This window comes from Notothenia coriiceps, unplaced genomic scaffold (assembly GCF_000735185.1).
Source record: "Notothenia coriiceps isolate Sejong01 unplaced genomic scaffold, NC01 NC01_scaffold00000339, whole genome shotgun sequence".
In the NCBI taxonomy this organism is placed as follows: Eukaryota; Metazoa; Chordata; class Actinopteri; order Perciformes; family Nototheniidae; genus Notothenia; species Notothenia coriiceps.
Genome location: NW_011333040.1, coordinates 5,595,137 through 5,621,250, shown reverse-complemented (window position 1 = coordinate 5,621,250; position 26,114 = coordinate 5,595,137). Strand labels below are relative to the sequence as shown.

General features: G+C 39.5%; 2 protein-coding genes across 4 annotated transcripts in view; one reads left to right on the top strand and one right to left on the bottom strand.

The window, feature by feature from the left end:
• Positions 1–26,114, bottom strand: part of LOC104943801 (high affinity cationic amino acid transporter 1-like) — a 228,951-nt gene that overhangs the window by 111,766 nt on the left and 91,071 nt on the right. For all 3 annotated transcript variants that reach the window (XM_010769269.1, XM_010769283.1, XM_010769276.1), the window contains 3 exons: positions 20,834–21,030; positions 20,565–20,716; positions 20,348–20,456 (listed from right to left, as the gene is read on the bottom strand). In XM_010769269.1, the coding sequence (XP_010767571.1) occupies positions 20,348–20,456; positions 20,565–20,716; positions 20,834–21,030 (458 nt within the window). The remainder of the gene's footprint in view (positions 1–20,347; positions 20,457–20,564; positions 20,717–20,833; positions 21,031–26,114) is intronic.
• Positions 1–26,114, top strand: part of cd2bp2 (CD2 (cytoplasmic tail) binding protein 2) — a 297,553-nt gene that overhangs the window by 190,969 nt on the left and 80,470 nt on the right. The window lies entirely within an intron of this gene.

Here is a 26,114-nt window from a genome sequence, read left to right as displayed (position 1 = left end):
TCTGAGTTATGGAAAACATTGCGCAATGCATTTTTAATGCAAATGTATTACAACTTGATTGTAAACTATTTTTTTTAAGAGTTGTTTCGAATAATATTCAGAGTTTGCTGCTACATTATCGACTGCATTACAGTACAATGATTTATTAAGTTTGACATTTACAGTATATGTGTTATTTTGTTGAGGTGTGATGTCATGTAGGCCATCCAAACAGCCCAACAGCCTTTTTCTATGAAAAAAAAAGCAGAACAAAGCTTTTATTTAATGAGCATTCTGTACAACAGAAACTGAACAACAACATGAATCATCCTCCAGTCAGTGCAATAACTTTACAAATTTATTTTGTAAACTGCCTGTATTCCATTCTACTGACAAAATCAAAGTTCTCAGTCATTAACTACGCACACAATGAAGGCCCAAATCGATACAGGAGTCCTCTGGAGATGTAATCCCTTCTTACTCTAAGCCCTAATCAATGTAACAAGCAGGCTTGCATTTGGTCCAAGTTAAGTCTGCATCCAAATGTGTTTACGTACCATTGCCTTAATTTGATTTATCAGAAATAAAGTTACTTCTTAGAATATTAAGTTTGTTTATTTTCAGAATATACTCCCCTGACTTACAATGCAAGGTCAATTACCAGATTTTGAAATAACGAGATACGGGAGTGTGTTGAAGAGGTGACATTAAAGCCCTGCTTATTATGAGATATAAGTGTTTGGCACCGGTGAAAGAGAATATATAAGATATTCAAGTGGCTTGCATAATAAAATAGAGAAAATGGAACTGCTAATGTAGTATAAGAGATATAGAAATATAAGCTTTTAATGAACACAAAAGACCAAATCAGCAAAAAATATGAGAACATAGATTGAATATTGAATAGGAAAAACACAAAAGCATTGTACACAATTTAAACCAATTGATGTTGTGTAATTAACAAGGATAAAATTATGTTTTTTAGTGGATGAGTACTGAAGATATAGCTTTAAAATCCTTTGACAGTGGGGGGAATACGGTTTTATTATGAAAACTTCGAGACCGGAAACTTTACATGGACGCTGCCGCATATACACGTTCTCCTGGCGAGACCTCGAATAATCTTGGTAATATCTATCAAACTATAGATCCTACACATCCACTGGACCTGGATTCTGAAAGTACAATATATAAATCTAATCAAAAAGCATTTTAATGGCCAAACTATCCTACAATTTAGGATTTTCCAGAGAGGGTTATTTGTGAATATAGGACCCTGCGTGACGTTTGCATTCAACGGGAGCACTGGAAGTCGAAAACTTTAAAACGTGATTATAGATCGTAATAAGCGCTTGAACAATCGACCTATTTGGTCGTATGAGTTGGAGGACTTGTTGACAAAACTGTATAACCACTCTAAAAGGTTGGAGTCTCAGGAGTGAGCCTGGACTGGTATAGCAGCAAAGCTCGAGTGCTGAAGGCAGTGTGAATTTCTCTGGCCAAGCTCCGTGATTGGCACCGGATGGATGAGTCCAGCCTGAGGCAGTCAAGTGTTGCTGGATATCAATCACTATTGATAAATAGCCCTCTCTACTGCAAACAAATGTCCCCTCTTTTACCACTGATTTAGATTAATCAGCCATCAACATCCAATTGTTCTGGCTTTCTCTCCACTCATCAAAGTACACCTGTTTGCCGTCTTTTAGTACCAGAACAAATGTCCTCCAAAACGCTGGCAGGCTTAACATTTAATTTCCACACTACATAGGCACCTAAACACCTCTGTGAAGACAGACAGTCATCTCTTACACGTGTTAAACAATGGCATATTAATTTCTCCTGAGTTTATGAGTGCCCTTTCTCTCTCTCTCTCTCTCTCTCTCTCTCTCTCTCTCTCTCTCTCTCACTATCATTTCCACAGTGTCGCAGTAGAAAGGCTGTCAGGGTGAAATCTAAATAGGTAATTATCTGACTTGTGTGAAAGGGGGGAGATTTCCACGTGACCGGGCTAAAATGAGACCCACTGCTCAGCACAGTAATATTAATTGGAGTTCCACCTTGTGTCTGGAGCCTTTATTGGTTCCTCTTGTTTTCCTAAGCAAGCTGAAATGAAAGCAGCTTTTCCCTTCATTTACCAGTGATTGTTTACCTAACGGGTTAGCATCTGAAGCGGCTTCATCTCAGGCATTATTAATTGAATCCCAAAACTGACAAGAAATGCAGATATTATTATTTGTTCGTTGTCTGTGTGTGTGAGAGAGAGACTGGAGACTGGTTGCCCTATACTTATCCTTGCTTCTTAATAACTGAGTAACGTCTGTTTCTGGTTGCTTACTGCCCCCAATAGGCCAACACAGTGAAAAATACAACATGAATGACAATGGATTCTTTACACAAGTTCATCCTATACTTGAATGTAATAGCCTTGAAAACATATGTTCTTGGACAAAATAGACCATTGACAAAAATGTAACTTTAATAAATGTACATACACTAAATACAGTAGGCTTTATATGTCTGTGGATGTGAACATATATTTAAAAGTCCCAAACCGAGTTGGATAACAATATTATTACAATTAGTATAATTAAGTGAGTAAATGTAGATGTTACTGTTAAGAAACAATTAATAGAATTGAATATAAATTACATTAGTATTTATAATGTTAACCAATTATTAGTAATGGTATCATTGATATTACAGTTAATTGTTGCAAACATTTAAAAAAGATTTGTTATCGATAAGCAGATTATTTAAACATGCAAACTTCATAACACATTTATAAAACATAGAAATGTGTATAGTCAATAGTTGTTTTTTTAACTTTCTATAAAAAAATGTGTTGCTCATATAACATTTAAATTGATTGTTTTTTGTTATACCTTGTTGAATAGTTACATACATGTTATAGTTATACTTTGTCAATAGTTAATAATAGTTGTTTGGTCCCTGTCAAAAAGTAATGTTTATAGATCCCTAGCTATAAATAACTAAATGTATAAAATGTAATTGCTCATCAATAACACATATCTTAAATGTTATAATTCATCCAGAAATGTATTGTAAAAAAGGATTTTACCAATGTAATCATAATCATCATCATGTCTTATTATATAATTCATTTAAGGAATTCATATGACACAAACTAATGATATGATTTTAAAAAGCATTACTTCGAATTAGTGAACATTATTCATGATTGTAACATTGTTTCTGAACATTAAAATACAACTTTTAAGTTCAATTAATTTAACATGTATTAATATATATAAAGTGTTACATAACTTACATTTGGCCAGATGTATCCACATTGATTTATTTATAACCATAGGGAATTGTTTAAACCGTGACAGATGCTATTTGTCAGAGTAGGCAAAGCACAGCTGTAAATGATAAAATGTAAGAATGGCCGCATTACATTTAGCTGCTTCAGAGTTAGGGCTCTGGTATTCCGCATGGCATTTATTAGTGGGATGATTAAATGGAACACAGCCATCATTATTGTCATCAGTAACACCTGTGCTTTCCTATTATGACAGGTCATAATGTCTGCTGTGAATAAATGCCCAATGAAATGTTGGAGCTTTCGCCAGACGACACAGTAAATGCTAAGTTATACCAACAGGAATACTAATGACAGCACATGGTAAAGTATATAATTCCAATGTACAATATTTAATTTTAATGTAGCTTTTATTATCTTTTTTGTATATGTACATAGTTAACCTATTACATGTACTGGCACTTTGTGTCACTTGCAACGTTCTCTTGCACTATTTATTTGATCTATTTCTGTTTCTTCATGCAATTTTTTTTATCATTTTATGTCTTAGGTGTGTTTATGTTGCATTGTTGGAGGAGCCTGGGACAAGCAAAATCTTGAGAAAATGCAATGATCTACAACAAAAACACAGATAAACATGTTTAGTATGAGAAGAAGGTGATTACAATAATTCATACTGTATAGTGCAGCTTAATAAGGATAAACAAACTTGACAGATTCACATTCTCAGTAACTTACAGTATGGTGCATACGAACAGTTCACACGTGCTCCTTATTGATCGTATCACATCTAATTTCTCTCACAGTTGCAGTCTGTCAGATGTGCCTGAGGTCATACACCCTCACCTCCTGTCTCGGTGCGTCGGGGATTCTCTTGACTGTTTGGTAACAAATGATCATCCTCCTGGCTGCCCTCTGCAGCCCAGGCTGAAATAGCCCTCAGTGGCCAGCTCCTTCTCCCATATACACACCTAATGGAGGTGGGAGACGACCGAGATGGATTTCCTCTGTCCTTCTCCACTCATGCGTGCCAGACTCTATTTGAAGAGATGAGCCATGTTTGAGTCCAAGTCTCTAATTAGCCACGTGGCCCTTTGCCTCATTGGGAAAGCTATTATGCTTCCTAATAACAGCTTTCACCGAGCCCTGAAAGGAAATAACTAACACTCTCAGTTAAGAGAAGGCATTGTTTTGAAGTCCAAAGTAAATGAGAGCACAGGATTGCATTTTGTGGGGATTTGCAAGTATGCAAATAGCATTAGAGGAAGATGCAGTGTGTTTGCATAAACTAAAGCGCAGCGAAGAGAGACATGCCAGAGAAGTGGGTCTCAGATGATTAAGAGCTGCCTCTTTCCCCAGGCGTCTTTGTCTCTGGAGACACATCATCTTCCTGATAGTTTCTACGCTGAGCTTCGGCCCTGCGACAGATGACAGAGAGAGACGCCCAGCTACTCTTCCCCGTGTCTGGTTCAGGAGGGCAGACCGCTGCATCTAGCTTTATTTATCTTACAAATGACTCTATCTCTAGGCGCTGGTGTTTGACTTCACAGCTGGATGATTGAGAGGGTGTAGAACTGATCTGATCTCCACACTCCCCTCTCCCGGTTGTAATGTTTTCCCTCCTAGACACTTCAAATTCAAAAAGCCTCCTTCCATTAGTTCCAAAACAGGTATTTTTCTTTTCTTGCCAACTCTCATGGAACATGCTGCTAATCACATTTGATATGGTCCGTGTTTCAGTTCCTATTCTATTAAAAGACACCTCTGTGTAATCAAGAAGCCTCTGTGTGTTTCTGTCTTTCATTTTTTTTTTCTTCAAAAGACAAGAACAGGATCCTTCATTTCCTAATTAACCAACACAGGGGTTTGTGGAGGAGAGAAAATAAATTGAAGCATGGATTGTCCTCCGAGTCGAGACAATTAGCACCTTATCCTTGCCTGCACCGCTACGCAACATCACAGGTTGCCTAAATAGTTGTTTCTGTTCGTTGCCCCAGTGTTTTCTCTTTTTTCTTTCCTTCCCTCCTATGGAGACTGACCTAGATGGATAAGAAATGTCAAGCGTAAGGCAGGTAGAAGATGAGAGAAACAGTGGAGAGAGGAGACAAAAGCAGACCCAAAGCCTGCACTCAGATCCACTCATGCAGAAAATGGAAAGAAAAAATAAGATCCACTCTTTTCTCTCGGTGCTTCCCCGGAGAGGTCACCTTTTCTCACAGTCAGATGGTGAAAGCAGTCAGATGTGTATAAGGTGCCACATCCACTTTTTCTGAAAGATCAAAGCCTAATTACAACCAGAATATTTACAGCAATGGTGTTGTGGTTTATTGCAGGGTTTTTTTCACCTCTTTCACCTCTTGACATGTGTAGAGACCTAACCGGCTCAAAGTAGGAGGCTAACATTAAGCTTATGCTTTCATGCTGCATTATTTCTTCTTATTCTGTTTCATTGAGATGAATTTATTGTGTATTTATTGAGTTGCGCTGTCGGAGGAGCCTGTGACCTAAGATTGTCATCGTCACTCATAACTACACAGCTATGTACGCATGACTAATAAAAGCCTTGAACCTTGAACCTTGATGAGTGAGTTAAAACACCTATTAGACAACAGCATCAACACATTGAAGTATTTTAGGACTCGTTATGCTCAAACTGCTGATTAACAGTTTTAATTGCAACATTTCCTTTTAAATTGGTCTTTTAATCGTTTAACCTTATTATAATTATAAAGTTTACTTTTGTTACTGGTATCTTTTTTGTCGTTGCACATGTTCACTTTTATTTTATACGGTTTTATATTTTTGTATCGATTCACTTCTTCTTGTGTGTTATTGTTCCAAGAGGAATCATTATTTTATTGTATTTTATTTAACCTGTAAAATGTAAATGTTGTTGCTATGCTGCATGTAACTGAAAAGGTCAACGGTCATTAGGTCATTTTCGCTTAGCGGGCTAACTTCAGGGAAAACTCTGGGTTTCTGGTCCTACGACGCTGGTTCTCTTTTTAGCGGGCTAGATCTCCATGGTAACTTATGCTGAGCGACTAGCCTGCTCCGGAGCAGGATAGGTTGCAGGCTAAGAGATCAACTCAGTGAAAGCACTGCCTAATGACCAATCAGAGCTCAGTGTGCGGAGTTTAAAGTGATAAAGTCGTATTACAGGAGAAAGGAAATACAGAAAAACTGCCGTTGCAGGAAAGACGGCCGGCAAAAATCACAGACTGTGTGAACGTGAAAATTAATTGAATATCACCTCCCATCTTCAGAGCAATCTGACTATTATAACATTAGCGTCAAGAAAGCTTACTTAAATATCTGCCACAACAAGCGGATCGAAGTAACAGTACAGTCCGCGGCATATCACATCATAATAGGCCTATCATATATTTCCTTATCTGAGTCAGCTGAGCCGTATCTGGCCGTGCAACACTCACAGTGTCACATACTGTATGCAGAAGTATTATTTTAAGCAACACATTAAGTTGACGAAACACTCGAGTCAAATGTAATTAAAGTCAGATATGTGATATCATAAACCTGTTAATGTATGCATTCAAACACTTTTTCTGTTACCAGCTGTATTCACCTTGCAGGTGCAACTATGTGGCTTTTATCCTGGATACAGTGTTTAAGTCATGGATGTTTAAAGTTTAACTTCTTCATATGTCTAATATTATGGTTGACTTTTAAATCAGGAAGTATGACGCGCCGCGCTGTCAGTACACTTCTCAATGTTTGTGATTGGTCGAATGCTCCAAATACCACCCCTCTCATGTGAACGTGCACCTAACTAGGTAGGGCACGGCTGGCTTGAGCGATCCACTTGATAAGCAGTGTCGTAGGACCGTTTAGCGAGAGCGCGTATGTTTTGGATTAGGCCAACCGGATAACTTAAAACATATCCAGGATATGTTGAACTAGATTCGTAGTACAGGCCCCAGGTTAGCCACTCAGCATAAGTTACCATGGAGATCTAGCCCGCTAAAAAGAGAACCAGCGTCGTAGGACCGGAAACCCAGAGTTTTCCCTGAAGTTAGCTCGCTAAGCGAAAATCCGGCTTCGTAGTACAGGCCTCTGATTTGAGGGGAATTTCTTGTTGTTTGTTTTTAAAGTGTGATGTGTGCCATTTTGTACATGCTGTATGAAAAGTGCCATAGGCCTATGAATAAAGCTTTATTATTATTATTATTATTCATGATATGCTAACTTCATTATAGAGGCTTGATTTGACCGCATATCAGAATTCTAACACATCCCAACAAATGATAACACAACAGCAAAGTGTGTGAAGCTTCAGACAGACTCTTCTTGTTTGCTTCAGTCATAAGGTAAATAATGTCACTGCATCTCTGAAGTTTACTGTCACTTTCATCAGTATCTGCAGATCGTCTATCTTTGCTTCACTTTGCTTGATGTCTGCAGTTAGCGGTGCATAAGACCTGCCATTAACATTAACATTGACAGTGAAACCACAAAGCTTTTGCTGCTCATTTTATGTTGTCAATCAAGCAGCATGAGCTTCTCCAGAGATATACTGAAGGAAAAATGTATGAAGACTGACAACCCGGCAGAAAAGATTTGCAAAAGGAATGATGGCCACTTAGGTATAAACAGGTGCACCTAAGAATATACATGATTGCTGCTAAAGATACTACACAAGAAAATGTTTGACATTTGGGTCAGATATCCCCAAAATCCCATCTCTGGTGGTTCTCTATTTAGAGATTGCTTTGAGTTGTTAGGAGCATTTCTGATCCGTTATCATGATGAAATGTGTTTAATTATTTTTTTTGTACCATCAAGATGTGATATTTCAACGTTTTCATACAATCTTAAAGGGACTGCAAGAACTCACACTAAGCTTCTGGGAAAATGGTGTTCTGTCTTTATTCTTTGAAGACTTTGAAGGCTTTGATAGCAGACACACAATATGGCACTTGTGCACAGCAAATACAGGCTACTTAACAATAAATTGTCTTCTAGATCAGTGATTCTCAACCTGGGGGGCGCAATATCATATTTAAAAATGTTTACATATAATTGTAACGCAATACATGATTGTCACTAAAAGCCTTGTCTCTACATTACAATAAAATATAAAAAATATTTGATTAATTAATTTTAATAAAAATTCAAGTTAGTATTAAAGGCATAAAAAGACAGAAATGTATAATTCTTTCTTTAATATAAATGTTTCTTCTGCCCGTAAAGTGTCCAAACCAGGCTTTTCTGGATAAGCGCATTTTTAAAACATAGTCATTGTCCATGCCGGTTTCAGTTGGATTATTTGTCACAGTTGCTCCGATCAGATCGGTCTCCTCCATTTTGTAGATTATTTACAACTTTTGAATCCACATAAACACATCGGCAAAATCCGGCTTACTTTGAGCATGTGTTTTAAACAGTTTAATCCCTTTGTGAATTGTTTCCACTTGTGCTGTCCTTTAATTTCTTCATACAGCGGGAATCCAAATAAATTAATCCTGAGTCCAATAACCATCAAAGTCACTCCAATAGTGCTCCTTAATTACGCTTTCATCCTCCTTTAACAACATACTTCACATTCATCCAGTTTGTGACAGTAGTTGTAGCATTTTTTAGACTTTTGAACTTGAATTACCGCTGTTGCGCCCCCCTTGTGTGTGTGTGTGTAGGGGGGGGCGCAACTTCCAACAGGAGTCATTTGGGGGGGCTCTTGGGAAAAAAGGTTGGGAACCACTGTGTTAAAGGAACACAATATTGCAAACCTACAGTATACAAAATATATTTCTAAAGTTTTTGAAAAGATATGTCTTAAATATGTGCATACATTTTACAAAAATCCAATGGCTGATTAAAAATGTATTTTTGGTCACAATTCTGAGGTGTTTGCTTGCACTATGACCAAACCATTAATCAGAAACCAAGAGGTCATGGTGGGTATTGACCTGCTGTTACTAGAGCAATGTGTAGAGACCAAGACCTCCTCTGAAGGCAATTTATCACAATCATAAGTAACTAGCTTGAATTCCACTGGGCTCTCTGTTTCAACAGCGTCTATTTGAGATTTTCTTTCAAACTGTCTGGTTGTGACCCTTTGTCAAGATGGACGTTAAGGTCAAACATGTTCGTTGTAGCTTCATAAGGTGCTCTTTTGATGAGGTTGTTTGTTATCCCTTTACCAATGGCCCCTTGTTAAGTCCCACTGGTTATACCATTAAATCAAGCTTTGCAATGTGGGGAAAACATTTTATTTGTACTTATTTTCGCATGAGAAAGTCCACACAAAAGCAGAAAAACGTGTGTGTGCATGAAATTCAGAAGAGGAAATTGAAAAGAGGAGGAACACAAACATTAGGTCATACTGTGTGCACCAAAGCGAGGTACTACATATATCATTAAGCTGCCATGTGGTACAAATCACCATAGAGGGCTATAATACAGTAGGAAGGGTGTGGCAAACAACCAAACAAATACTAGTGATGCCCTGCAGTAGAAGCAGTGAATGCACTAATGATGCTTTTTATTTACCTCTCTGTCTTGTATAAATTAACATTCACATACATTTTGGAAACATGCCTTACTTACTTATTAGCCTAATAATATTTGTTGTCACATCAACCTATCTGCAAAGTCTTTCTTGCCAAGGCAAAGTGGTAATCTTGGACATACTGCATCTAAAATACTTTGATATCCAATTTGGGCTGCACTCCATTCCTGTCAAATAATGCCTGCTTTTAATGTCCCACTGGACATTGGTTGTCTTAACATCCAGATGGTTTAACATAATGTGTGGGACTTTGTGTTCAGCTCAAAAGTAAAAAATAAGAGATAAAGTATGTGTTTTCCATTTTTATCCTGACTGGGTCAAGACACGGACCAGATGCTGGCAATTTGCCATGGTAACAGTTGGCCGAATCCCAAGCACGGAGCTCCTGTTCGGGACGTAGGCAGCAGAGTGGGCTGAGAGAACGTCTCCTGGGTTCCAGGTAAGGTGTGGAATATTGTTTACTCTTTGCTCACATATTGGATAATAGAAATCTCCTACAGGTGTAAAAACACCCAAGGGTACAGCTCACCATAGAGTGTCATCGATATGGTGAGGAGGTTGACAATGTCCAGGTTGCGTGTCTACCTCGCCAGGATTTGCTCTTCACAGAAATCCAATACGTCTTTCTACGCAGAAAGAAGCAGGACCAGGTGTCTGTTAAAGGGTAAAAGAAAGCCTGACGACAGGTGTTTAGAACTCGGATAAAAGTAAATCTCTACTATTTTTAAATCAGGGGAATAGGGCCAACCACTCTTTGATGTAGTACTTCTATTAGAATCTGAATCCCCACAATAAGTCATCTCATGTTTAGGAACACCGGTCCTCCAAAATTGCTTATGAAAAGTGCATGTGAAGTCATCAAAGGTTAATCTCGAAGGAGATTGGCCCACGCTGTGACCAGAGGTTTGTAAACAGTTCTGAGATCAAGTAACATATAAGAAAACACAAATGGAGCCTTTTCATTAGGGTTGACAGAGGATATCAGGTCCATTTAAAAGGGTATTATGATATCTAGGAAACTAGTTATAATTAAGAACAAGTAATAATAATGGCAATTATTGATAAAAGCAAGGGGCTTCATTTTATACATAAACACAATTACAGAAATAACGGATGTATTACTGAATTGGAAAACAGATTGAAGTTGTGGCAGGGGGGGAGAAAATCTTGATAGATTGCCAAGCTAACGTTTTTTTTTGTATTATGGTCCCAAGGGATTATCTGTGATTGTCAGTGGACCCAACATAGGACTCCAAATAATATTGGACCTCCAGTCAGAGATGGCAGATTGAACAAATACCAGCTGCCTTCAGATGGCTATAGAGAGTCAACAGTGTACCAAAACATACTAATGTAATACAATAAATGTAAAACCACAACCAACTAAATACCACATTTGGGATATTATTGTAAAGAATAATGAACCGAAAGAATCCACTGAGTTAGCAGTTTCACATTTTTTGAATGAGCTCAGGGGGATTAATCAGCATCATTCAGGCTATGATGTGTCCAATGGATGCTTATTATTCATTTATATTCATCCTTGCCCATTGTATTGTTTAAATGCTTTAGAACTATTTGGCTGTTTTCGTATTTATATATGAACGAGAGTCCTGGGAGTTGAGGAGAGATGACCTGAAACCCCTGCGGTAGGTTAGAGTTTACTGATACCATATCTTGCTCAAAACTAAATGGAAAAGTTGGAATCTCTGCACTGAGGATCAAGTTAAAGAAAAAAAAAAGAACAACACTTTTTGTAAGAAACTTTGAGAACAGAAGCACATTAACTCTCTCCGTAGACATAGCTTTGAGCCAAACCAAGCAGAAACAAAAATGAATCAATAGTTGTTATGAACAGCCTCAGAAAAATAATATAAACTCTGCACCCTCCTCCCTCTACAGAGTGTCTGACAGCACCAAGAGAAGTTGTTAGCGGGAAAATTCTCACATCGATCTACTCACACTAACAACGCACAACTCAGTTAAGTTGATGGGTTTTGAATTCCACAATAAACTCAATAAAAATGTAATAACGAAAGAAAAAAGCTGAAATCAGGTAACGTGTTTCACCAACTGTTAAACATTCTTGTCTAGAACATTTTACTATGGGGGAATTGCTTCGACTGTTATTACATATTTTAGAGTTTTTATGTTCCTTGAACTATTTAATTATCTTTTCTCAGTGATGGGCAGGAAAGGAGGGATTACTTAAAAAATATGCCATTACAATTGCTAATTAACTTACAAATGCAATCATTAAACTAATCTAAGTATCCCAATACAACAGGAATACAAACTGATCACTCTCCATTACTTTTCAATTACATCGGGACTCTAAGCCAATAAATACAGGAGAAAAATAATATCAGTAAAATGGCTTTAATTTAAGTGGATTACAAAAAAAGTGATGCCATGAAGAACTGGAAACTCATGATTCCCACTTTTTTTAAACTGTATCAGTAATCTGATTACGTAACTGTAAAGAAATACACTCATGGGCATCACTTTGTTTAGAAAAGTGCTTTGAAAAGACATTTCTCAGAATCTGAGAAATGTCTTTGATAGAAAGATACTAAGGTTACAAGTGTATTGCCCAGGCAAAATAATGATATATTAACTGTATTTCTTATCAAATAGGGCTTTTACCATATCAACCATCCTAGTGTAGAGACGCAATGATACAATGGCCTAAGGTTTAGCAGTTAGCTTTAACAGAATACCAGTGACATGTTTTCCATCATTCTTCAAGCATGGTGAAAGGGATATCTGAATTCAAATTTACATTAAAAGGTCACCTTTTGTGCAAAATCCACTTTTTCATGTCTTTTATATACAAAATGAAAGCAATACACCTCAGTTGATTTTGAGTATGAGGGCATTATGTCTTAAATCAGATACATTTTTAAATGACCTTGCAGGTCATTGCAGCTTTGTGTTCAGGCGCCGTGAGAGCAGAATTTGCAAGGTCAATTTTACTCACCATGGAGAAGCAGGCCTGGAACACATTTGTGCGGAGTTGCATTAGGGCCTGTGTCCACATAGTGCCTTTTTATGCCATAGCCTTTTTTTCCATTTGTTTCTAATGAGGAGTACGATGCACACTCAAGTAGAAGCTCTGCAACCAGCGTCTTTTTTTCGGAACACTCCCCCTAGTTTGTCCTGACGCTCCAAGCACTTCCAGTTGAACATATTTTTAAAAAGCTGGAGAAGTCACTGTTGAGATTGGAAATAGAAGCTGTTATTTTGCTGTGTCTTTCAGACAGAACTAATATAACAAAGACTGAGAAGTTCTTTTTCTGAGCCGATATACTTCCTTTAATCTGACATATTCTCAAGGTGAATTCCAGGTCTGTGTCCATGATCACACCAATTTTGACCTTGAAGTATTATTTGAGTTATTTGAAGTATTAAAGTAACGTGTTATGGCAGGAAAGTTCAATCTGGTATATTCATTTTAATGTCACCTTATATAGAATGTGTGTTAAACTTGTGATTTCTGCATTGAGTGACTTCTGCCTAGCAGATACCAAGAAGAGGCCCCTAGGGTCTCTGTTAATTATCAATAGTCCTTGCAATTAACAGGGGAATTCCCGGATACATTTTCAGATAATGTAGTTAAAGTCTTGTAGAATTAATGTTTATCTCCTACACATCCTGCAGGCCTTGAGACTTGGGTCACCCAGCAGTAACCAAAATAAACGTCCTTTTGAGCTTATCAATAAAATGTATTCATTCCTAGTAAGCTGACTTTGGGGTGAAGGGAAGTTCAGGGAAGCCATTAAGCGATAAGAACAATTAACTTCTGTTAAAGATACATGATACGATGTTTGTGTGTTGAGGATGTTTAGGGGGAATGNTTCTCTTCACAGAGCTCACTGTTTGTATGCGGACACTCCAAAGGGGCGTGGCCAGCAGCAGCTCGGTTACATTTAAAGGGCCAGACCCAAAATCAGCACTTTTGTAACAGGACTGAAATAGAGGGGTATGAGGCATGCTACAATGGGTTATATGTTTGGTATTTTGAGCAAAACACTTCAAAGACATGTTTTGTATAGATATGGCCCTATAATATATTTTTCAAATATAGTATAATATGGGACCTTTAATATTTTATTTATCCACATCAAATGTTTATGTTATGATGTCAAAGATGCCACCAATCAAAGTGCCAGTGGGTGTTTGCCTGTTCACAAACCCCCCCCAATTCCTCATGTGTGTCCGGCAGATTGGTTTATGGCAGCAGCATGCTCCAGACTGGGCTTCATTAACTGATAGCAGCAGAGATGGAGATATCATAGACACATGAGTGTGGAGAGATAGCAGCCAGACACACAAGAGCTTTTCTCAAGGGATACGACCAAGCATACCACCTTACCTTACACATCTTAGAAGTTACACTTTCTCCTACCTCTGTGAATAAAACTCTAATGATCATTAAGAGACAAATATCCAGATGAATCTAATTGTGCAAAAGGGGTTAATAGGGTTACTGATCAATACAGGTGACTCAATTACCTACCACAATGTTGCATTTCTGGATTTTAAAATCACTCCGTCACCTGCTTGCTTGGAATTTACTCCTGCTTGTAGAGACAATCAACCAAACAATTTTAAAGCAGCATTACTATTCAAGTATTTGCCACTATGACATATTAGTGAGTTTCTCATCCTGACTTTTGTTAAGTTCCTGCTCTAAGTATCTACAGTTCAATCAGGGGAGACTTGTTTTGATGTAACAATACGTATTTATTGCCAAGACTACACAGATGAATGTAATGGTGTTTGGCGATTAGACACCGCTGTGCAGGAGTATCATCCGGGAGGGGAAAACCGAGCCGATGACCCCCCCCCCCTTGGGGTCTAGATACTGGGTGGTGGAGGCATGAAGGGATTGATGGAGGTCAGTCTGAAGAGGAGTGGTTTAAGCTTGATGCGAACCCTGGATTCGGAGGAACGGGAGGTGGAAGGAGTGGAGGAGGGCTGCATTGAGTCACCTGAAATGACAACTGTGAGGAGGGGAGAGAGCAGATTTAAAGGTTTGACTATGTCAATGATTGGCTTGTGGGAATAGAGACGAAAGTTATATGTTAGCTGGGGAGAGAACGCCCCGATCACTGATTGAGAGGGGTGATATAATTTAGTAAGATGGAAATATGGGAATGACAGGATATAAAGACGATCTTCCTGGTTGAACTTGCGCTGAGCTTCATTTCTTCTCTGTCTTATAATTCATTTATAGGTCACTGAGTGCTGTGCCAAAGAACCACTTTTGGTATTCTAACTGACTACTGGTGCATATTTGAAGGCCTTGTTGACCCACATTAAGACTAATCTTTAGTCAAAAAGGACCCAGCGGCACACATTACATGTCTGTTCCTCGCATCCTATCACATTAACGTCACTGAGAACATATTGATCCAAGAGTTTCTCAAGGATTTGTTAATCTAGATATTTTCAATATCTACCCCCAGTGATGAGGCGACTGTTTACAAAAAAATAACGAATATGAATAATCTAGTTGTGTTGACAGATGTGACGTCTTACAACCATCCTTAAATAAACTGTCAGACACTGCAACTACTTCCAGAAATCTGCAATAATTCTTTGTGTGTTTTTCTTCCATGAGGTTGAATGGCTGACTGCAGCAAAAGGTCAATAGTCAAGAAACTGACAAAAACAACTCTAAGAAATGTCTACACTATATATTTCATTCTTTGCTCAAAGCATATAGTCTCCTCTCTCTAGTCAAACATTCCATCCATTACTATACACATGCACGTGGGTATTTGTGTGATTTATCAGGTAATTGGTATGACTCAGTTAGTCTCCTGGGACCATTAGTGAGGATTACAGACCATTACCTTTACCAGCTCTAATATGTGGTCTCATTCAGCATTTCATGCAATTAAATCCAGTATTTCTACAATGGCCGGGTATTTTTTAAAACAGTAACTGGAAAGAGATATTTCCAATTTAGGCTCTTCATTGATTGTTGCAACCTACAATGTTCCAGAAGACTAGCTGATGTAGGAGGCGGATATCTTGCTGAGATGGGACCCGAGGAGGCAATATTACTTTGCCAAAACCATGCTCGCTGTTCGGAAGGGAAGTTCAGTTTAATTAGAGCAGTCCAATGTTGCTTTTTATGATACCTGGAGGGGCTGTTTTTCATATTCATGATTCTAACACTTTCGCTTGAATGGTTAAATGGTTAAATGTTATCTTCAGTGAACAAATTTATTGCAACAGATAAGAAAGTCACTAATTCCTCACTCATTGTGATAATACCAATTATAATCAAGATGTAGCATCTCATTTTTTTTACAAGGGCAAAGGGGCAAACGTAAGCATTGACAGAGGGATTATTGTTTGGTTACTTGGAAATGACAATCATCATTTTAACTGAAATGTGACAATAAAGCAATGATCATAGCAACATCCAAATAATGGCAACCATGACAAATGAAAAGTCATTGTTGATGGCTGCTCACAATATTACGAAGTGCCCAGCCTAGATGGTAAATCTCTCTAACAAGGACAATAACCCTTAGAACAATTTTCCTACCCCAATTATTAAATACCTGTCAAATGTTTGTGGGATTCATTTTTGTTCAGTTCAACTAGTGATTCATTAGTCCAGGAATTCATCAGTAAGTGTTTAAACAGCTGGTGGAAAAATAATTTGAAAGAGCTCTCAGAGCTTCATATTAGCATTCTTCTGTCCATCTTAATAAATTAAATGTATATATACATAATAGGAGTTTTTACAGCATATAGCACCTTGACCTGGTTTATAACTACATGAGACATATAATCTTTCTTTACACAATATGGGACCTTTAAAAGATGTAGCCTATAGTCGGATTCATCAAAGATAAGGTTTAGATGGATAGAAAAAAATAATTTGTCAGCTCTCGTCATCTTTGCTATCCAAACTAGATACCGGACCATTTAAACCATGGGTGAATTGACAGTGTCTGCAGTTTCTTCTTATACCAGTCATAATAGGGCTGAACAGAAATGATTCATATTAAAGATGCCAAATAATCTTTGGTTGTCAGTGAGGGTTACCACCTGTCAGACAGATGACAGCCCAGAAATGATTCTAATAGATGCCAATTACTTTTTGGGATTTGTTTTTAATCAGCACCAGATTACACAGGGTCCTCTTTTTTAAAGATAATCGTCACTGTTGCATATAACAGCTCTGTGTGACAGATTAAATAGGAGGCAGCAAGTCCTTGTGCCTCGACAGGAGTGCTGCAAGAAAAGTGACAATTTAATTTTCAGGCTGTGTGCAAGCATATGGCCACTGACATTCATTACTGACAGCATGTCATTAGAAGGCCAATTTCCCCCACTTTAGGAAACTTTCAAGTGCACTCTGCAACACAGGCTTTGTATCCACACCACAGGAACATTGACAGGTATTGAACTTAAAAGGTATACCTGGGAGAAATGTTCTTTGTTAAATATTTGTCTTAACCCTCCTGTTACATTCAGGGTCGAATTGACCCGTTGGAAAGTTTGAAAATCTACAAAAAAAGTCAAAGTGGAGGCTAAAAGGGGTCAGAACACACACACACACACACACACACACACACACACACACACACACACACACACACACACACACACACACACACACACACACACACACACACACACACACACACACACACACACACACACACACACACACACACACACACACACACACACACACACACACATACTCAATACTTTCAATACAAATCCTTATGACTAATTTGGTTTGTTTCTAAGTGAACAGAAGAGGTGTCTTGTCTCTATTTGTCAACATCAACCAATTGGAAAAAAAGGGAACATTTTAAAAGTAATTTATGTTACTTTATGTTATGTTATGCAAAACTAATGTATTTTATATCAAGGTTTTTCCAATGTAAAAAAGAAAATAGAAAAATGTGTTTGAATGTATATGTTTTGTGAAAAACGAGTGACTTATTCTAATGGAACCATGATCTGTGAGAGGTGAATAACACAATTGCACTAAATATTGATTTTATTGATAGTAATAAAAGGTACAAACAACGTACAAAAAAAAATCTAGATTTTGGGGCTTCTTATCATTTTTGGATAATTAAACATGCACTGGGTCAAATTGACTCACGAATATTATTGCTGTTACAAAAAACGAATATAACAGGAGGGACACAATATGCCTTGCTTCTTAATTTAAAGCTGTACTAAATCTCCAATATTAAATTCTGATTGTATTAGCAATTGAGCGCCTGATGAAGCCAGAATAGCCACATTATATCAACACACATGGTTCTCCAGAGGTTGGATGATACATTTATATGAAACATAATTAAAGATAATTTATGAAATGCATAACAATTAAAATAAAAAATGATATCCTTCTGTGCCTCATTAACTGAAAGTGAAAAGGTCAAACTTGTGAACCAACAGCCGAACAGAAATAATTGACAGAGAAAATGTAAAATGATATCAAAGTATCACATAATTAAAATATAATTCATGAAATGTTCAAGAATACATTTGATAAATATTGGAAACGTTTTCAACAATGATTAAGTACAGAAAATATATTTTCACACTTTAGTTAATTTATTGGAAATAATACTAAAATGTTTATTGTATTTGGAAAATAAATATATAAGAGTTCAAAAGGTCAAACAATAAAAAACTCATTATGCTCTAAGTCTCTTTTTGCTGAAGGATATTGTTTAAAACGCTTGTTATAATGGTATAGTTATGAGAAATAACATGTTCTCTGTTTCTACATTGCAGTTGTGCAAATGGGAATGAGATGTTGTTATTAGCACAATACATCACTCTACTCTATTTCCCCAATAGGCTAACATTTTACATAAAAATCTCGCTTTTTGTCAGACTTTCCTGTCAGTTCTATTTTGGTTAACAGAGCCAACTGTATTAACGTGACATATTATCTCCAATCTTTTATGATTTTCATTAGCTTGGACTGCTGTCGCACATTGAATAATGGCTGTGTTTACTGCGTCTGTTGACACACTTTTACAATATGGGATACCAGGTTGGAGATATGGGGCCTCCAAACATTCACACATCAAACTTGTAATTACCACAATGAAGCTGAGGTAAATATTTTTTTCATCCGGCAGCTTGTGCACACATTCGATCATATGTGATGTGGATGTACCCTAAGTCTCTTCATGGTGGTTCATTATAAGCTACTGCAGTGCTTGAGAGGATCTTAAAAAAAGGTTTTGGGACCCAATGTCCTCTGTACCATTTGCAAATGACCCCCTTATCTGGATGCCAGCACCACTGTGATGGCATTCAAACGGATAACAAGGGATTGATCTTCACATGGCACTGTGTCACGAGTGTTCATTTAAGAGCAAAGTCCTCTAACAAACAACTGGGGGATTTACAAAAACAGCTTCATGGGTCTCAGTGGAGGTCATTACAATGGGGATGAGCGGCGTCCCCTTATGGTTTAAAGAGCATACATTAACATATAGGAGCAGAAGAAAGTGGGGACAATAAGTATGAGTGTGTAGAGAGCAAGCCAAGGAGGACGACGGCTTTAATTGGAGCCCTGAGAGCTTCGGGGAAAGGAACAAAAGTGCGTGGTTGGTTGATGGAGAAATCTAAAAGAGACACAGCAATGAATACAGTAAGTAGAACTGATGCCCCTCACTAAATCAGCAAGTAGCTTTTGTTGAACACAAAGACCATAATATGACTGATATACTGTTGCTTGGTTTTAATGTGCTGCAATGTGTTTGCAATGAGCTATATGGGTCAGCTACTGAATGTACTTTAACCTTGCCATAACATTTCTCTAATGTAAATGTCTGCGCTCAACTTATTAGAAACCTTGTAAAGGTTGTTGGAGATTTGGAGGATGTTTAAAACCAACCTCGTCTCCGCGTGTCGTTTGGTAAGCTGGGTAAATTCGTAAAAAGGAAGGGATTNCATTTAATACAACCACAGCATTCGATCTCAGGCAGTAGCCATTTACAATAGCAATGTTAGGGAAACTTCCATCCTACATCTGCTCCCTGATCTCACGGCGTATTGTAAATGGCTACTGCCTGAGATCGAATGCTGTGGTTGTATTAAATGTGCCAACTGCTAGGACTGTCTTAGGGAATACAGCTTTTAGATGCGCAGCTCCGCTAATTTGGAACAGTCTGCAAAAGGAATGGAAGTTGAGCAGCTTGGTTCCATTACATGTATTTAAAGCAAGGATAGATGCTATCCAATCGGAAACTATTGGTATCTGTAAATGCTACTAGCTATACAAACTGTAGTCAATGTAAATATGTCATATGAAGTCCTCTTTGTTTTTCTGTCATGTTTGTATTCATGTTGGAACCTACTTGCAGCAGCTCACCATTGAAAAAGAGGTCAATGATCTCAATGGGTTTTCACTTGAATAAATAAAGGTTTTGAATTGAATTGAATTGAAATACGGGTATGCACCTTAAAAATGGGCATAACAAGTCTCCCTAAAGGGGTTCAACATATTTCCTGACACTGTGATATAAATAGAGATGACCTACCTATTGCCATCCAGACAGAAAACCGTATCCAAGTTCCTCTGTCCAGCTGCATCATCAGGTAAACATTCACAAACATGCTGATCACTGGAATGAATGGTAGCAGAGGGACCTAAAGAGAGAAATGAAACAACCTCTGTTAAGACATTGTAAACAATAAATGTTAAGGCAAAAAATGTCTGTTTGTTGATGCACAAAGAGTGCGTTTCTGGAATCAAACCTTGAAGGAAAGTTTCGTCTTGCTCTCAGGCTGTCTCCAGATGATGAAGGTGAGGACGACACACACCATGAAGATGACGCTGATGGCTACAATGTTCCACGCAGCAAAGCCTCCCTGCACCGCCAGTATACAGAACGCCAGGATCAATGTTCCTGCAGAAGCACATACATTGTAATAGAGTTTAATACGACACAAGCACTTCATTTAACACTCAGGACTCAGTAAAAAATGTATTTTTCAATGAATACACTGAATCTGAGATCACCTACCCATGATAGATGTACAGATGTTGACAGAGAAGCCCGACAGAGTGGATGGCTCAGTGTTGTCTGGAAAAAGGAGGGTCTTGAAGCTGAAAGTCTGCTCCATCCCAGGCAGCATGCCCATACTGGGGACACTGATGCGGTCGCTCTGCTCCCCCTCATCCTGGGTATTAGCCATTTCATACACCAGCTCAGGCTGATACCTAACACATTCAAAAACAAACAACAAGATGTTGTGTCATCACGACTTTAATAGATAGTTCCAGTTGTAACTTAGAGAAATGGAGCATGTGCAGTGCACTGTTTACGAGTTGTCAATTATAGTATCATGGCAGCTGCAGTCACATTTAAAGCGTAAATTAACAGAGTATGAAACAGCTTTCAATAGAATGCAGGGCTGGGTTTCAAACGTTGCTAAAAAAAGATATAAACATTTGTGGAAACATGAAGCTGGTCATGGAACCAACTCCCAAATGAATCTCATACCTGCTAACCCTACCGATTTGGGCGGTGGTCTACCGATTTGGACATGTTTCTACCGCCTACCGACTCAGCTGGCTTTCCCTACCGATTTTCAATCTTCCCAAACTATAACAAATCAAAATGACACTCCATAGACACTGGACTCGACTTTTGGCGGACACCGTTTGCAGCGTGATCGCATCATACAAACAGTCCTCTGTGTTTCTGAAAGAGAACTAACGTGCAGACCGGGGGTAACGCTGCGGGGAAGGCAGCGTTACCCCCGACGAGGCATTTGAGTCCTGCAGGATTTCCCCGTTAATATCAGTGTCTCGAAAACACATGTTGGCGACTGAAAGACATCCAGTGTTTGGTCTTTTCCGGAAGCATCCTACAGTGTCTCAACTGAAAGAGGACCACACACAAAATATAATGCAATTTTGAGATTTGGGGATATTTATCTCCCATTCTTTCACTTTTTCTGATGTTTTCAACACCAAACATGTCGTTAATGTGTTTAGTGAACTACAGCAATCTGAAAGCCTGTACATTATTTATATCACACTTTATCAGTATAAAAATGCAGGAAATGACTTNACACACACACACACACACACACACACACACACACACACACACAAAGCAGATGCGCACGTCCTCAATAAACAAACCCTGTTCGTGCTCTTTCTGTCGAGTGCAGCACTTTTACCACAGATTCAGATTAGTCACGTTTCAGCTTCTTTTTCCATTAGAGACAGAAGCAGACAGAGAGGAGATGGAAAAGAAAATCTTTTAGCCTTTGTGTATCAACACAGGATGAGAGATTTCTGAAATTGCCACTGTGAGGGCCAGGCATCAATCCACAAATTGATCTTTGGACATGTGCATTGGTCTACAAATCAAACAAACAAGGTACAACATGGTAATTAGTGAATTTTAAAAGTAAAAATGCATTAGTGAGTTTAAGAGAAGGGTGGTCTATTTGCTCTTGTACATTTAACTAGAAACTTGCAACCATAAATCTTGGATCCCCCCCCCCCCCCCTAATGGCTTGAAAACCCCTTCATACAATCGGGGTTTCTGGTCAGAATATGCTCATATAAGGTCTCTTTTTACGATGCATTTTTAAAGCTTGGAAAAACAATGAGGAAAGGGGCACTTTGGATTGGATGACTTGTTAGCTTTTTATTTCATCAAATGTAATGTGGTTTTTCCTGCATATTTTGAATGTTGAGACATCAGACCTATAAGAGAAAAGCAATCAGAGACTCTGCTCTTCTGCTGCCTGAATGCAGGCTCAGCCCTCTGTGCCCGACCAGCCATCAGATGGTTTAAACAGACACATAGTTTGCTGTTCACCATGATTCATTATCATCAGTTCAACAGACAGAACACCTCTCTCAAAAAGCCTAAATGTTCACATACTGTAGCTTAAGGCAACTTTCAGTTTCTTGCTAACATGTTGCTGGACAGGAAGGACTCTCTTTTTCCTTCCCAGATTAATTACATTCTTCCTAAGCAGCAAGGCCCATTTATAGCCAATGGTCCAAGCTAATTCCCATGGCAGTGACTTCTAGAAATGGTCTGCTTCACGTTGTTTCACCACAAAGTCCCCCTGTGGACAAGAACAAGTCTTCTTATCCAAATAATCCCAGGAAGCTTGACAAACAGCCCTGTTGCCAAACATGTGTGACGTCCATGATATGAGCTTTCATGTCCCTCTGCCAACAAAAATAAAGATTTCCCAAAGTCCTCTCAATGGGAAAATCTTGCAGCGTAGCTTCCTTATTTCCCCATCTACATCACAGCACCACAGTACAGCTGAGGCTGCAGTATGAGGGCTTTGGCTTCTCTTCTAGTTAACAACGCTCAACGCTTATTCTTATTGTACAGCATAGGGTTGCACAATGAAATGCAAGATGCTGTGCCTTTAGGCCACACAAGAAAAATAGCTTTTTTTTTTATGATGGAATGTGGAGAATGTGAGGAGGAGTCTAACAGCCTGAGGAGAAGCTGCTATGCAGTCTGGACCTACTACTCGAACTCTTCCCAGAGTGCAGCAGGGCTGCTTTGGGGGGTTTTGTCCTATAATATCCACTGGGCTCTGTGGACCTCTCCTCACTGATCTTACTGATTCTGAGGACATGGGACCCTCTTCAGAGCCTCCCTGTCCTGGTCCCTGAACCCACCATGAGAGGCATGATGCCTCCTGTTGCTCTGCTGTAAAAGCTAACAATAACTTGGAATGAGAATTTAGCCTTCTTAGTTTTCCTGGAGCTAAAATAACAACAGATCTCAAAGTTAGGAAAATCAGACTTTAGTTTATAATTATGGCGTAAAACATCTCACGATTGTCTAAATCACAACTTTTCATATCTGCACCTTATTTTACTAAGTTTGTGAATCATTTGTAAAAAATACATGTTTTATATCTCTGTCAGGGGCGGCAGTAGCTCAGTCTGTAGGGACTTGGCTTGGGAACCGAAGGTTCGCCAGTTCAAGTCCTGATCGGACCAAATAGCGTGGAATGGTACCTGGAGAGGTGCCAGTTCACCTCCTGGGCACTGCCAAGGTGCCCTTGAGCAAGGAACCGAACCCCCCACTGCACTCTGGAGCCGGGACACTGGCAAGTGCTTCGTTCAGACGCCTCTGCTCTAATGCATGTGTAAAGGTCCTGTTTGTGCATGAGTTCATGTGTGCATTTTTACCTATGTTAACAAATATGAGTTAAATATAACATTTCCCAAAAGGGATTAATATTGATTTTCTTTAAAAAAGAATTGATGTCAAAATCGACAGAACATCTGAAATTTAGTAAAGATACAAAAACAACACTTATTTATGGCATTGAGCAACATTCAATACCTTAATTATGGCAACATAAACTGCTAACGGATGCTTAACATCCGAGTAAACACAGGTTCTTTTAGTTGCCAGTTTATTAGGTATCCTCCTAAAATAAATGCAGTCTGTGTAAAGATATTTGACCACAAGACCATCCCTATGGAGCTGTCTTTCCAGTCCCCACTCAGCAAGCCCAAGCGTCAAATCCGCTTCAGGAACCTGAGGAACATCAACCCGGACACCATGACCCTGGGCCTCCAGCATCTTTCTTCCGCCAACTTCTCTTCAGTAAATGAGTCAGTGGAATATTACAACAGTCTCCTTGATCTGCACGCCCCCCTCAAAACCAGGATGGTCACCTTCTCGCGCTCAGCCCCTTGGTACACCGGCGAGCTGTACAACAGTACTGGAAACTCCAAGACACTCCTCTCCACCATAAACCACCTCCTCAAACCTCCTCAAACCCCAAAGTCCTGAGAAGCAGTGTAGCAACTTCGCCGCCTTCTTCAAAAACAAAGTTGACACCATCCGCTCCATCCTCTCTAGCCCCTCTATACTTCCAGTTCCAACTGCTGACCCACAGCCTTGGACAACCCAGCCTCTTTGCTGTTTCATGGACATCTCTCAGCGAGAGGTTGGGGGCATCGTTAGGAGGATGAAGCCCTCCACCTGTGTCCTGGACCCCCTTCCGTCAGCTATGGTGAAATCTTACATCTGTACCATGAGCCCCATGATCACTAAGATCCTGAATCTCTCTCTCTCCAGGCTAGCCATGTCCCCTCTGCCCTAAAACCGCTGTCATCAAACCTCGTCTCAAAATACCCTCCCTTGACCCGGGAGTCCTGGCCAACTACAGACCCATTTCCAACCTTCCTTTTCTATTAAAGGTGCTGGAAAAACAGGTTGCTGCTCAGCTCCAGGACCATCAAAACTCCAACAACTTATTTGAGAAGTTCCAGTGTGGTTTCCAATCAGGCCACAGCACAGAATCTGCCCTGATCAGGGTCACCAACGACCTGCTGATGACGGCTGATGCTGGCTCTCCCTCTCTCCTCATCCTCCTCGATCTCACTGCAGCTTTCAACACCGTCGATCACGGCATCCTCCTCCATCGTCTGCACTCCACCATCGGACTCTCTGACTCTCCCCTTGACTGGTTCAGATCATACCTCACCGGGAGAACAGAGTACGTCTCCTTGGGTGAGGCAGAGTCGGGTACCCGCAACCGTCACCTGTGGTGTCCCTCAAGGATCCGTTCTCGGCCCTTTTCACACTCTACATGCTCCCCCTTGGCTCTATCATCAGCCGACATGGAGTATCATTCCATTGCTACGCTGATGACACCCAACTGTACCTCAGGATCAACCCTACCTCCTCTGCAGCCCTGCCTTCACCCAGACTCACTGCCTGCCTGGAGGAGATACAGGCATGGATGAAGCAAAACTTCCTGAAACTCAACAGCTCCAAGACCGAAGCCATTATAGTTGGCACCCCACACCAGGTTCAGTCATCCACCATCACCATCATCACCTTCTCTGGCCAGGACATTACCCTCTCCTCAATAGTCACCAACCTGGGTGTGAAAATGGACGCCCATCTGACCTTTGAGGCTCACATCAAACAGCTGTGCAAGAACTCCTTTTATCACCTCAGGAACATCGCCAAGCGCCGCCCCACACTCACTCTGTCTGACGCCAAAAAGCTGGTCCATGCCTTTGTCTCCTCCAGGCTGGACTACTGCAACGCTCTCCTCATCGGGATCCCTAACAAAAGCATCCAGAAGCTCCAATACATTCAGAACAGCGCTGCTAGGATCCTGATGAGGGTGCGCAAATATGAACACATCACCCCCATCCTTAAAGCACTGCACTGGCATCGAATTCAAGGTCTCCATCCTCACCCACCAGTGTGTCCATGGAACTACCCCTCCCTACCTCAAGGAGCTCCTCACCCCCCATACCTCCTTGCGGACCACCCGCTC